Consider the following 14,956-nt stretch of genomic DNA (forward strand, 5'->3'; position numbering starts at 1 on the left):
TAGTTTATTCAAATGATTAGGTTAATAGCTCGTTTAGAGAACCTTTTCATGATATGCTAATTTTTTGAGATAGGAATTTTGGGTTTTCATGAGCTGTATGCCAAAATCATCAGTATTAAAACAATAAAAGACCTGAAATATTTCAGTTGGTGTGCAATGAATCTAAAATATATGAAAGTTAAATTTTTATCATTACATTATGGAAAATAATGAACTTTTATCACAATATTCTATTTTTTTGAGAAGTACCTGTATATAGAAGCGGCAGTTGATTCAAGAATCCACCCCTTCACTATATTGACAAGTGTGTTGGACTATTTTCAGATATCAGGAAAGATCATCGGTCTATGATAGTAAATTTATAAAAGCTAAAAATAAATATATAAAACCAAAAGGATTGTAAGGATACACAGACTTGCAGAATAGTGAGTAACAATGAACAGTCTTTATTCAAACAGATAGATGGTAAGTATTGCAGGCAGACAACAACCATGAAGATGATGATGATTATGATGATAATGATGATGATGATACAATGGAACAGGGATACGTTGCACCACACGCACCCTACACACCAGTATAACGCTGAGTACTAAATAAATGAGATGAGATGTTTTCTCTTACAGGGATTTGGAGAGTTTGAAGACGTGAGACAAGAAAAAGAACACGGAGGTAGGTATCGCAGGTAAGGAATATCTACAACTTGGGTGCATCCTAGTTCAGACCAGACAATGATGGTGTCTGTGGTGCAGGATTTTGTAGAGGGTTATGATGAGTGTGATGATTGGTGACAGGTGGTTGTAATCACCATTCCGGTGAAAGTGAACCTTGTGAGGGAGTGAAGGTGGAGGGATGCATTCGAGGTCCTTGTTTTTTTCCATTTTCCTTTATTAGTAGTAAAAGTAATCATAATATTAGATTAGTGTTGAAAAAAGGAGGTGGTATTGGAGGCCCATGGCTTTTTAGGGATTGGAGGGGAAGATGATGGTGGTGGGTGGCATACGGTGGTTAAGGAAAAGGGTGCTCTAAAGGCGGCCATACACTGTGCAATGTCTGTGCGATTTTAGCAAGGTACCTACTCACACTGAACGAGTAGATCACAAGCGATGTCAAGCCAAAGCTCAGGATTTATGTGCTCACACTACACGGTCTGAACGTCAAGCTGCGACTTGACTGCTCACACTACATGTGAAATATGTGCGATAAACCCCCGTGCTGGGTTGCGCCTAGCCGATATCATGTATCCAGAGATATTGTCAAAACAAGCATCAGCTATCAATATCAAGATGATTTAGCATTTCCAATGTATGTATTAAATTATTATTAGTATCATTGTATTATCATTATTAGGGAAGGCTAATTTTATTATTAAATTGATCTGCTATTATAATTAATTCGCCATGCAATAATTTCACAGTATAGGATCACAGCAATGCGCTGTGAAGGATTAATAAAATATTACATAGAAGCTTACTTCTCCTCATTGAAAATTGTCTAAAACATTTAGGTCGATTACAATGAATTATAGGCATACAATTATATTAACAGTCTATACTATGTCCAAACACTGCAATAATTAGTCATCATTCAAAATTAAAAAAAGGTTTATTTCAAAAAGATTGTTTAACAAATTAATAGGCTAAAAGAGACACAGTATTACATCGCAGGTGGCTTGAAGACGTGGGTAATAACTGGACAAATTGGAGGTATGCAACAGTAATTTATTACTAGTTTGAACTACAGAACTTAAAGATCTACCTCTTTTTTTTTGCTGCAGATTAAGTGTTAACATTCTGAGTTTAAAAAACCTTGAGTTTAGGGCAATCGGTTTGTAGCTCTGCTTCAACTGTGCGATATAGTCACGAGGAGCGACCAATATTTCTGACATGCCAGAAATTCATCCGACCATCCGATTGCCGATTGGGAGAGGTTAATCGCCTCTCGTTTCTCCCTGTAAACTGCACGAACACTGCACGACAAACTACGCACGACAAAGCTGAAAATCGTCCCGACCCGAAAAGAGTCGCACGAGTCAGAATTCAGCTCAAAATCGGACGAAAATCGCACAGTGTATGCCTGCCTTAAAGGATTAGTTCACCTCAAAAGGAAAATTTCCTAATAATTTACTCACCCCAATGCCATCCAAGATATCCATGTCTTTCCTCAGTGGAAGAGAAAATAAGTTTATTGAGGAAAACATTTTAAAACATAATGGACTTCAATGACAACCACTGTTATGAAGTCCAAATCAAAGCAGTTTCAAAGGTCTTTGAAGTTCTTGAAAATGCTGTGCACTATCGCAGCTGAGGAGGAGGGTCTTGTGTAGCGAAACAATAGGTCATTTTCCAAAAAACAAACCAAAAAAAAATATATATATACTTTTTATCTACAATTGTGCGGATTGAGCTGATCTGCAACGCTCCGGGAACTAGGTCATCACGTTGAAAGGTCTTGTCCATGTCGCCGGCGCCAGCGGAAGTACCAGTCTACTGTTTATAAAGCGACCAATACAATTTGAACTATCCACGGTCGAGTGGGGCAGTACTTCCGCTGGCGCCGGCGACATGGACATGACCTTTCAAAAACGTATTTTCTCTTCCACTGAGGAAAGAAAGACATGGATATCTTGGATTGCATTGGGGTGAATAAATTATTAAGAAATTTTCATTTTGAGGTGAACTAATCCTTAATCCTTAATCCTTGAACTAAGACCTGAAATGTCAGGAGATGAAGGAAATAAAGTTAGGAGAACTGGAAGTACTGAAGGAGATGCAGGATTTAGAGCAATGAACCCATTAAAGGTTACCAATGCTTTGGAGAGTCAGATAGGCAAGGATTTTCAGGCCAAGATATTATATAATGGAATGTTAAGAGTTTGTTGCAAATAGGAAACAGGATGATGATGCTAGAGGTGTGGGGAAGTTAGTGGTTAAGGTGGAGACTTTGGTCCCTAGAGGAAGCAAGCAGGGTGTCAAGGGAGTAGTACTGTACACAAGCTGTGTCCCAATGTGAAGGCTGCATCCTCCGAAGGCCGTATTTGAAGACCGGTTGGCCGCATTTGAAGGCCGATTGAGTCACAGCGGCGCAACAAAGGATGTCCCAATTCAAAGGCTGCACTCATCGAAGGCCACATTTGAATGACGAATGCATCACCGCGGCGCGATGAAGGCTGTCCCAATTCAATTCTCCACCCTTCGAAGGCCGTATTCGAAGGCCAGTTGTGTCATTGTGGTTATAGATTTAATTGTTTTCCACAATGTTCTTGGGTTGGAAATCGTTCGATTAATTTGATTTTCAAAATATAGCTGTTTTGCTTTGAATAATTCAAAATTGCACTTATTTCTGAACTGTGTGAAAATATGCTTAGCCTCAGGTGTTTTTAATGATCTGTATGCTTTCAAATAGGTGGCCTTCTTTTTTAAAAGCTGCATAATGTCAGGAGTTACCCAAGGTATTGTATTTTGCCTAATGTATATTTTACATGTAGTATTACATTTTTGACGTATTGTCTCCACTCTTTTATGAAAATTTGATAGAACATGATCAGGATCTTGCAAAGACATCTCACTACTCGAATCAGTATCAGCAAATTCAGCATTAAACTGAGACAATTTTGAATTTGGTACTTTTTAAATGTAACTATTTTTATGAGATTTTGGCTGTTTAAGACATTTCCTAATGGCATATATTAGTGAATGATGAGAAACTGCTGTATTTATTACTCCAGATATACTATACTTAGAAGGTTGATTAGTGAAGATGAGGTCCAAAATAGAATTTTGTGTTATGCCAAATCTGGTGGGATCTTTGATTAGTTGATGAAGACCATGTTTTATGGCAGTTGCTTTCAAAAGTTTAGATGAATTATCGATCCAATTCAAATTAATGTCACCTAGAATAACAAGCTCCTTAGTTTTTACAGATTTTATAAAGTCAGAAAGCTGCAGTAAATATGCAGTTGGACAAACATTTGGAGGCTTGTATGTGACAATAATAGTAACAGAGTTGATTTGTAAAGTGAACAACTAATTGAAGTGACTCAGAAATTTTTGATAGTTTTACTACAGAATGTGCATATCTATTATTTACATAGAGAGCAACACCACCACCAATTCTATCAGTCCTGTCTCTACGATACAATGAATAATCTTCAATCGAGAGAAAGGAATCAGATATAGTAGGGGACAGCCATGATTCAGATATTGCCATAACATGAGCCTTGTTTCAAAAGTTTCACGGTTGTGAGCGCTTTGTCCAAGCTAGGCGGGTGCAGGTTGTGAAGGATCAGAACAAGGTAAGGTATCCAGAGGCGGTTCAAAGAGTGGTTAGAGAAAGCGGAAATGGAAGCTCTGGGGAAAGAGCGGTGCTAGGATGCCAGCTCACTGTGCCAAATACACCATCTGCATATCCATCTGACATGTTCATCTTTAGTAAGGACTAGCAGTCATTTTTGTCTTTTGTTTCTGATGTGTTGGTGGGAGCTATGAAAGCAGCTAACCGGTCGGATGTCATTCGGTTAATGGTGGGTGCAGCTGAAGGGTACCGGAGTATAAAGCAGTTGCCAGAAAAGTTACATCAATACATGATGGAGAGTTAGTGTATAGACAGGTCACAGTTGTTATAGGCTAGCAGTATGGAGGACATTAGTGAGGTGGATGATGAGGATCCTCATTAACATTTTAATGTGGTATATTCTTCAGTGGAATGCCTGGAGTCTGATTGAAAATGGTCAGGAGTTAAAAAGGTTTGTAGATGATTTTAAAGAAGCACCAGATTTGATATGTATTCAAGAGACATGTTTAAAGCCCTGTCTAGATTTTTTAATTCCAGGTTATTAATGTTTGATATTAGATAGGCCTGATAGATCAGGTGGGGGTTGTGAAACCTTTGTTAAGACAGGGTTGCAATATAGAAACATTGACATTAATTCTAATATTGAGTGTTTGGCTGTGGAGGTTTGGAGCAGTCTCAATTCTATTAATGTGATAAATTGTTACAACCCCTGTCAACCTTTGGTATTGTTAGATTTTTATGAGATAATGGAGAAGGTAAGGTAAACTGTTATATGGATTGGGGATTTTAATGCGCACAATCCAATATGGGGGAGTGATCACAGGGATAAAAATGGTGTTATAGTAGAAGAATTTTTAGATAAGTATGAGTTGGTAGGTATAATAGGCCGACTAGGTATAATATAGGGAGAAATACCTGCATCCATATAGATTTATCAATTGCCTCATCAAACTTAGCTAGAATTGGTGAATGGGATGTTATAGAATCCTATACACTGGGTAGTGATCATTATCCAATTTTATGCAGATTTGGTAGGGATTTGAGAAGAAAAGTGGAAAAGAATGTCCCTGGATATAATTTTTCTCAGGCCAAATGGGAAAAATACCAGGAGAAAGCTCAAAGCTTAGTAGGGGAGGTTGATAGTGAGGGTTCTGTAGATAACTGGAATACTTCAATTAGTCTCATGATGCATGAGGCTGCTTGCTATACCATTCCTGTGAAGCAGGAACCTAGGTCCCGTATGCTGGCTCCTTGGTGGAATAAAGAATGTGATGAAGATGTAAGGAGTAGGAATAAAGCATATAGAAGATTAAGAAACTATCCAATGTTGGTTAATGCAATGGAGTAGAAGCGTCTAAGGGCAGTAGCAAGACGAGTTATAAAGGATGCAAACAGAAATAGTTGGAGGAAGTTTTGTGGTACGTTAGGTCCTGAGACTGCTAGAAACTGGCTTCAAGAGTTCTGGTGGCTACAGCAGCAGTTTTGGAGGAATGATCCGATTTCCTGGACCTTCCCTTCCGTCTGCCCATTGGTTTGGGGATGGTTGCCCGATGACAGACTTGCGGTCACATCTAGGAGCTTGAAGACCTCCCAGACATTAGAGATGAACTGAGCTCCATGGTCTGACCTAGTAGCTGTGCAAATAATATAGTAACAAATCTAGGTCCTCTGTCATCCAATCTGAATATATATGTTAAGAATCTGGGTTTTCTCTTAAAACAGAGTTAAAGTTTGACAGAAGAATCAATTCAGTTGTGATGAATAGTTTCTTTCAATTGCGAAATATCGCTAAGATTATTTCAATGATCTGGAGAAAGTAATTCATGCTTTTATTTCTTCACATCTTGATTACTGCAATGTTTTGTACCTGGGTGTAAGTCAGTCTTCGCTGTCAAGTCTTCAGAGAGTACAAAATGCAGCAATAAGGTTGCTGACGAAAATAAGGAGGAGGGATCATATATCCCCAATTCTGGCCTCTTTACACTGGCTACCGGTTCATTTCATAATAAAGTACAAGTTACTTTTGTATACTTTTAAAGCTCTGCATGGACCAGCACAAAAATATGTTTCTGAACTTATAAATTTTAGTTGCTCACATAGGTCTCTGAGATCCCAAAATCCTCTGCTCCTAGAAATTCCTTGGTCACGCTTAAAAAGTAAAGGATATTGCACTTTCTCAATTGCTGCCGCAAAGTTGTGGAAAGGTTTACCAATGTCAGATCATCTACCTCTATAAACATGTTTAAAACTAGTCTTAAGACGGATTTTTTTATGAGGCCTTTTAGTGTTATATTTACTGTAAAATGAAAGCAGTTCACACATTTCTGACACTTGCTGGGTATTTATTAAAATTAGATTGTATTACATTACACACATCACAATATTGTTAATGTATTCAATTAAACTGTCAAAGAACAATAAATTCTACATAAATCCAGCTCACATTTTCTTCTAAAATGTACAATGTAATTCTTCATGTCTTATTCTTCCTTGAAATGTTTCTGGATCCAGGAGAGAATGTCCTCGTCGATATGAATGGAAAGAGTTCCATCTGGATTAATGGGAACAGCGACAGGGAGACGAATATCCATCCTTGACAGTGTCATCTAGAGCAGCAGGAACAAAAATAATTTGTATTTTCAAGATTTCTCTCTCTCTCTCTCTCTCTCTCTCTCTCTCTCTCTCTCTCTCTCTCTCTCTCTCTGTATATATATATATATATATATATATATATATATATATATATATATATATATATCTTTGATAGTCATAATTTAATGGAAAACTATCATACCTCTGGAATCCTAGCAATGACATTCAATGATCTCTGAGTTGGCAAGGCTGCAGTGAGTTCAATCTCTTTCTCACTGTTCGTTGCTCTTTCTAGACTAAAGCCCGTCTGATAAGCTGCCATAGGAATGTGCTTAGACAGCCTAATTGTGAAAGGATGCACAAAGAAGAGCAGATTAAACCAGTGGCATTTTCTAAGCTATACAATACATTTGTCATTCAGTGTTGCTGAACATTACCTTTTGGCGTATGTGGTGACAATTATTGGCAGCCTCTCCCATTCCAGCTCTAGACGTGCAGCAGGGAATTCGCCCAGGACACCGGCTTCAGCTTTAGCAGTGACTGCATACTCTTGGCATTCTTTACCCCAAGCAACCTTGGCCTGAAGAACATTTGTGTTCAAAGGACGGTATTGATGTCAATTATTTCACTTGAGAAATTAATTTCGATAATAGTTCCAGTCTTACAGTGACTTTGTGCTTGCTCAGCAGGGCACCATCAGCACAGATCTTCAGGTTGTCATTTTCAGCGATGGAGGTAACAACGAGCTGCACTCTTGCTGTTGGCTTGTCAAAGTAAGCAGCAAGTTGGTAGCCCAGCAGCTTATGGTCAACTCTCACAGCACGGGCAATGACAGCAAAAACAGGTGGAAGAGCATTTCCGAGGAAATTAGCCTGAAAGCATAAACCATAATCAATTTAATTGATGATCAGTTGAAATTCACAGACCACATTGCTAGAACTGCCCGGTCCTGCAGATTTGCCTTGCACAACATAAGGAGAATCAGGCCCTTCCTTACAGAGCATGCTACACAACTCCTTGTCCAAGCACTTGTTTTTATCCAGACTGGACTATTGCAATGCTCTCCTGGCTGGTCTTCCAGCTTGCTCTGTCAAACCTCTACAATTGATCCAGAATGCTGCAGCCAGAGTAGTCTTTAATGAGCCAAAGAGAGCACACGTCACTCCTCTCCTCACTAAATTGCACTAGTTGCCAGTTGCCGCTCGCATTAAATTCAAGGCACAGATGTTTGCCTACAGAACAACCACTGGCACTGCTCCCTCTTACCTAAACTCATTACTTCAGACTTATGTGCCATCCAGAAACTTGTGCTCTGCTAGGTAATGTCGTCTTGTGGTACCATCTCAAAGAGGCACAAAATCTCTTTCTCTGACTTTTACCATGACTGTTCCCTGTTGGTGGAATGATCTGCCTATCTAAACCAGAGCTTCTGAGTCAGTAGCCACTTTCAAGAAACTGCTGAAGACGTATCTTTTTCGGCAGCACTTGATTCAGTAATACTGACACTTTCTCTTTTCTTCTATTCTATTTTTAAAAAAAACTGCTCTAAAGTTAAACTGAGAGGGGTTATAGCACTTATGTATAGTTGTCCTACTGTTAGTTTAACTGCTTCTATTGTTCTCATTTGTAAGTCGCTTTGGATAAAAGCGTCTGCTAAATGAATAAATGTAAATGTAAAATGTAATTGGATTTTAGTACAAAATGTCACCTTTGGGTTATATGGTATTAATGACACTAATTGATTCACCTGTTTCTGGAGAGCCTCAAAGCTAGATGCAGTGCTTCCACTGCTTACTGCCTTTGAAGCACCATGGGGTGCCAAGAACTGCAAGCAAAAATAAGTTTTGTAATAAGTAATCGATATGATCTAAAGTAATAATATAAAAAATATGGTATTTTTAGTAGTTACCCGATCTTTGTGGAATTTCTTGAAGGGCTCCATGATAGTGGCAGTCTAAAAATCCATATAAAATGATTCAGTGAAAAAAATATATTTATGACACAAATATTGGCTACCTAACCAACACGCTACATTCCGCGTCCTCACCTTACTCATACGAGAGCTGGACATGGAGGAGCTTGAACTGCTGCTGCTGCTGCTGCTGCTGCTGCTGCGGCTCCTGCGGCTGCTACTGCTGCTTTCAGAAGACACGCGGACATTTTTGTCTTCAGTCTCCAGGATTTCCCTCAGTTTCAACAGGAAGGCCTTTCCTTCTGGAGTCTCCTCATCAATGAGGCTGATTTGCTTAAGGAGCCTCTCAGCAGCTCTAGGACCAACTTGGACTTCAAGCTCCAGTCTTTCAACTGCAGGTCCTTCAGCTAAAGCCAGAATAACAATGATTAAACTCAACAATTTGCAGACAAAATAATAAATGTAAGCTTCTCTGAATGAATACCTCTTGTCAGTGCAGCACGGGCTGAGTGCTGTCCAATTATGTAGAAGAGAGGAGAATTTCTGATAAAAGCAGCATTGTGAGAGTGCACCTCAACACACCCCTTGATTTCAATGTATGGGACAGCAAGACAGAGAGTCTTGTGAAATGGAGCAGCAGCTCTCACAGGAGTCTCATCTGGTATTTCAGAGGACTGAAAAGAAAAATTAAGTATTATATCTCATGCCTTTCTGTTTTAAAACTTAAAGCAAATGAATGTTCAGAATACTAACATATCCAACATGTGTGTGTTCAAATTTTACCGAATAATCAGCATGAGTCTGTGAATTTTGCATGGCCACCTCTGGTACTAAGGGAACAATCCTCTCAGCGTTGGGCTCTTCAATGTTTCTGACCACAGCAAGAGTCTCAAAGCTGTTGGAGTAAGAAAAAAAAGGGTCATGTCTCACTTTCAGAAACCTTTTGTATTGTTTATGAATTGATTCAGAATGTTTGCAACACTGGCCTGACTAAGATTTCATTACCTCACATCAGCAATGTGTTCAGGAAGCTCAACAGGCAGAGCCTCCACCTTGTAGTTACCCTTGAGAATGTCTGCTCTTGCCACCACTTTTCCAGGGAAAATTGTACGGACCTTTCCTCGTGCCATAACAGCAGCTTGGATCAAGGCAGTGTTCACTCCCATCACAGCAAAGGTCTGGAGAGCAACACTGAAATAAGAATAAGGGAGATTGTTTGCTAAACTGTTGTTGTGTACATTATATCTCATCTTCATGAATGTAGCTGCAAAAGTCTACCTTGGTCTAGCTTCAGCCTGGAGTTGAACATCAGTCTTCTTGAGCTGCTCAAAGGTCATATTCTCAATCTCCTCAGGGAGAGGAGGTGTAATGGTTGTCTTAACTAGAAGGATGAACAGAACATCATAAAACTTCAAAGTGACACCCTCATATCCAAGGAAAGATCAATAATTCTAAGAAAAATCTGTACCATTGAGACTTGCAGCAGCGACAGCAGAAGTGTACAAACTGAGCTCCATGGGCAAACCAACTGCTGTTGGCAAGATACGACGCACTTCAGATGCAAGCAGGGGTTTGGCATACTGGAAGGCAACTCCTTCCTGCAAAGCTTTAAGGGCACGCTTCAAGTGTTCACGTGGTTTGGGTCCAGTGACCATCTGGGGATGGTGTTTATGAAAAACTTTTTTTTAGACAGATCACACAAAAAAATGGTAATGAGAGAGAAGACAAAGTACAACACACTACCGGTATTGCTTCTTCAATTATGGTCTTGTCAATGTTGAAATAAGCCACTTCTTGTCCAAGCAATTTGATATAGGCTGAAGCCCATTGTTGATTGGTTGGCAAGGTCTTCCAGTTTGCGAGCTTGAGGAGTTAAAACAGAGAAGTCATATACATATGCCTATGTCAAGCTTATAATATTACTTAACTTTTTTTTTATAATTCGCTGGACATGAAAACTTACAGCTCTCAGGGTGCGCTTGATCTGTGTGATACGGTCAACACTTTCATCTGCAGCAGGAGATTGCAGAAGAGCCTTCTGGATTCCTTCAGTTCTCACACCGATCTTTTTGAAAGGATCAATTGAGTGAGGACTGAACATATTTTAAAACCATGAACCAAGATTTTTAAACTTGCTTGTCCCACCTCAAGAACATCTGCAGCAGCTCCAGCCAGGTAAGCACGTGCTTTAGCTACAACAGCTCTCGGCAGGATGGTGGCGGCATCATTGATCATGTAGGCACTACCAGCAGCTCCAATCATAAGTGGAGCTGCACAGGGACAGAAGTAAGAATCCAATTAATATGATCTTTTACGTCAAATTTTTTAATACATTTTAAGAAACACCCAAGACACCATTTGTTTAGCTCTCTTTTTAAGAATGGCAAGACTCACTATGATAGAAGTCCCGCTGAATGGCTCTGCTGAAACGGAAGCTAAGCCTGTCTAGTTTGCGACTCATGAGCTTGATGGCAACATTAGCTGCACCCGCACTGAAATGGACAACCATAATTACCTCTGGCTTGTGCTCAATTGTTAATGTTAAATTCAAATATGTGAAAAATGATTTCTTATTCTTACACAGATGCCATATCAGGTGCCGTGATTCTGGTCAAGGACTTGATGTGGGAATAGGCAAAGCTTGCAACATGCATGTTAGTCTCAGTCTTTAAAGCACCAGCAAGATTGGAGACGAGAGCCACTGAGGGCTTGGCCTCGAACAACACAATACAAGCAACCATACGCACTTCGGGGTGGAGAGCCCTGTCCAATACAAGCTGCATGGCCACTGGCTGAACCTGAGGCAGAAAACAAGGTTAGTATATTATTGAATGAAAATTTGTGTAATCTTTTACAGTCATTGATTCCTACAGTGTCTGGCACTTACCAGTTTGTGCTCTCTCTTAGCAATGTTCCTCAGGGCCAAGATGGCATCAACCTGGACTCTAAGAGGCAGAGAAGTAGCTCCAGTTTTCAGTCCAGGTAGAAGTTTCATGATGGTTTTAAGACTAGCAGGGTGACCAGCATTTCCCAGAACTTTCAGAGCCAAAGTGATTTCAGGAATGTCATTCTTAGAAATGGCCTCTGTAGCAATATCATGGATGGGCTGAGGAGTTTGAGGCACATACAGTTAAACAAATATAAAATATTATTTTATGTCCATGAAAGAAATGTATGGAGGTCTTGAGGTGTTTACCCTGAGGAGCTCCGCGGGGCAAGTGGGAACTGCAACACAGTGTTTGGCAATCATGGAACCATATCCAAGCATTACGACTTCACGCAGAGCTGGGATTTTGGCGATTTTCTCGTGCATAGCCAAACTCTGTTCAGCAACATACAGAATCGATTAATTTGATTTTGGTAAGATTTGAAGAACAGTACTTTGAGTATGGTAAGATGTACCCACAGCTGTCAACTGGATGGTCTCCAAATCAGCAGTGACCATTTGCAGTGCAACCACAAGAGCCTGAATGAACTCAGGAATGGTAAGTTCACTAGCTAGAAACTTCTCCTTGATGAATTTTACAATGTCTGGTGTGCCGACAGCAGGAAGAGCATCCAGAAACCAGCGCCTAACAGATTAATTGTTTTCAAAATATATTCAAATATAAAAAAAAATCCCTTGAACTATATTGCTATGAACTTATTGCTCAAACATTGTACCTGTAAACTGGTTTGTCTTTGAACTGAGCCCAGATGGCCTCAATATTCTCCAAGGTGGCAGCACGCAGAAGCTGGATGAGCTCAAGAAACTTAAGCGGAGCATCATGATGGACCATGGCCACATTGTTTTCAACAAGGTGCTTTAAGACCTCGGTAATCTAGAAAGAGTAAGGGCAACACTCAGATGACATCTTCATGGATCAAAGGCTTTCACTTGGAGACTGTTAAAGATTTTAAGTATTGAATTATACCTGGGCTGGCGCATCACTGATCTTCATGAGTTGCATGGGGGTCTGAAGAATTTCAGTTGAAAACTCATACTGCAGGGATCCACGAGCCAAGTAATCAGATTTGATGGGAACAACAGGCGTCTTCTCCATCTCAACAAAAGTCAAGGTTTGTCTGGAAATTTTTATTTATTTATTAGAAATATTGTTACTACATATTTTAAGACAATATCACAGAGGATCAATCTTACTTTGCTTCCATCTGGGCAGCACCATGGATCTCATTGAAGGGTGAAAACTGATGCACTTCCTCAACTGTTGCTTCAGCGATCAGTACACCGGTGGCAGATGGTTTCATGATGTAGTTGTAAGATGCAGTTTCAATCAGACTCTTGTCCCTCTGTTGGGAGAAATGTATGTGACTATTTGACTCTTGGCATTTTCATTTCATTGAGTAAATATTTCAATTATTTCCAGTCTTTTTCATTACCTTTGTGCATTCAGCACACCTCTCAGTGTACGCCAAACCGATGTCCTTCATGATTCTCTCCTGGCAGTGGTTTAGATCCTTAGACTTTGTGACAATAACGTGGTTGGCCTTTGTATCCTCACTGATGACGTAGTGGGTCCTGCACACTCCCTGAACTCCATCCTTGAAGGACAAGTAAAAAAATTAGATTGCAGAACTCAAAATAGATCAAGTGTACAAGGATCACTTTCTCACCTCTTGCAGCTCATAGATGTTCTGGGTCTTCTTGAGGTTGAGCTGAAGTATGTTGAGGATTCCTCTGTGCAGGTTCAGTACTGTAGGGGAGACTCCTGCAGGGGCAAATACCTTTCCAACCACACCATTAGCATATTCAAACTTGATGGGAATCTGAAGCTGAGCAGCCAGAGCTGAGGTGAGCTTAGTGGCAGGAACAAATGGATCCTTGGGCCAAATGCCAGCATACTCGTGGAGTAGAGGATCAATGAGCTGTAAGGGAACAGATTTACTTTAAATTAGGGTATTTGCTGCTGTTGTAACTAGATCTTGCGAACACTTTTTTTTTTGTTTCCTGTAAGTGTGGAACACCTACAAAGTTTACAGTTCATAATGGTCATTACCTTCATCATGAAGGTGTTCTCTGTGACGGCGCTGAGGTGAACCTTGCTGCTGACTTTTATTCCTGCTCTGGCCAGACCTTCTTGAGGAAGACCACCCAAGAGCAGAGCCTCATACTTGTACACATAGGTCTTATCAGGGGCAAACTCAGGAACTGAAAAGTGAACAGAATTTGTGATCTATGTCAGTTACTTTAACTGGTCATTACTTTTAAGCAATAATGCAGTTTAAATTACCACTTAAAACTCATTTGCCATTTATCATATTACTTACCAAGGTTGATCTGTTGAGTCGCTGAAAGAAACATAATAAACATTTTGTAATTTTTTTTTTTTAATTAAATTGAGTTTTCAAGAGGTTCTAATTTTTTAAAGGTTTTTTTTCTAAAGAGCTAAAAAGAGAAGAAGAAGAAATGAATATAAATATATTTTGACTTACCCACAAGGGCTACAGTCAGGGCAAGCACAACAGCTCTCATGGCTGATGGTTTGTGAAGAGCTACTCAGAGAAACAGACCTTTTATAGTAGTTTTTTGCTGACCAAGTATTAATTCTTAAATTAATTATTAACGGATGTATTTAAGGGAATACCAAATTGTACAAAAGACAAGACTTCTGTCAACTTATTTGAACATAATTATCAGTAGAGGTTAGATTACCCTGGCCTGGCATCATGTCATTCTTCAGCCAATGTCCACAGTGAAATCATGCTGATCATTTGTCTTTTATATTCAAAACGGTGATTGTTTTCAATTATATCACATACAATAATGCTGAAGCAATACAATTAGCTATAGAGGTATATTACAGTAATCATATTCAATATTATTGTACATTTTTATACAAATAGTAATTGTGGTTAACAGCCCTGACTTGAAGGCAAATTTTAGCTATCAGTTTTGGGTTAGGTTACCCTGGCCCCTTATCTAATGTTAAAGTTCATATTAGTTTATTAATTTTATTGAAAGACTGGTGAAATAACATTGAATGAACTGTGGAACTAGATGTGGAGTGATCTGTGGACAGTTTTATAATTGTTAATGAAAGTAATTTTAGTAATTTAAACAACTGCAAAGAATTCAACACGGTAGACTGCATTTAGCATGTCACCTTGTATTTAAAACTCAGCAGTGATAGAACCCTGGATATGTGGTATAAAATATGT

General features: G+C 39.3%; 1 protein-coding gene across 1 annotated transcript; it reads right to left on the reverse strand.

Moving 5' to 3' along the window:
• Positions 1–6,554: 6,554 nt before the first annotated feature.
• Positions 6,555–14,371, reverse strand: LOC143736113 (vitellogenin-like). The gene is made up of 28 exons (XM_077226710.1): positions 14,231–14,371; positions 14,066–14,086; positions 13,795–13,946; positions 13,412–13,663; positions 13,178–13,339; positions 12,939–13,087; positions 12,712–12,862; positions 12,461–12,618; positions 12,204–12,369; positions 11,994–12,119; positions 11,685–11,903; positions 11,378–11,595; positions 11,192–11,289; positions 10,943–11,067; positions 10,761–10,862; positions 10,541–10,660; positions 10,266–10,452; positions 10,076–10,178; positions 9,803–9,988; positions 9,581–9,692; positions 9,282–9,471; positions 8,933–9,204; positions 8,795–8,839; positions 8,633–8,710; positions 7,551–7,757; positions 7,323–7,465; positions 7,088–7,226; positions 6,555–6,899 (listed from the first exon to the last, which is right to left on the reverse strand). The coding sequence occupies exons 1-28, from the start codon at positions 14,268–14,270 to the stop codon at positions 6,774–6,776; spliced, it is 4,047 nt and encodes a 1,348-aa protein (XP_077082825.1). The 5' UTR covers positions 14,271–14,371; the 3' UTR covers positions 6,555–6,773.
• Positions 14,372–14,956: the final 585 nt, after the last annotated feature.

The sequence above is a fragment of the Siphateles boraxobius genome, unplaced genomic scaffold (genome assembly GCF_051911475.1).
Source record: "Siphateles boraxobius isolate OS27281-9 unplaced genomic scaffold, OSU_SipBor_1 13, whole genome shotgun sequence".
NCBI lineage: Eukaryota > Metazoa > Chordata > Actinopteri > Cypriniformes > Leuciscidae > Siphateles > Siphateles boraxobius.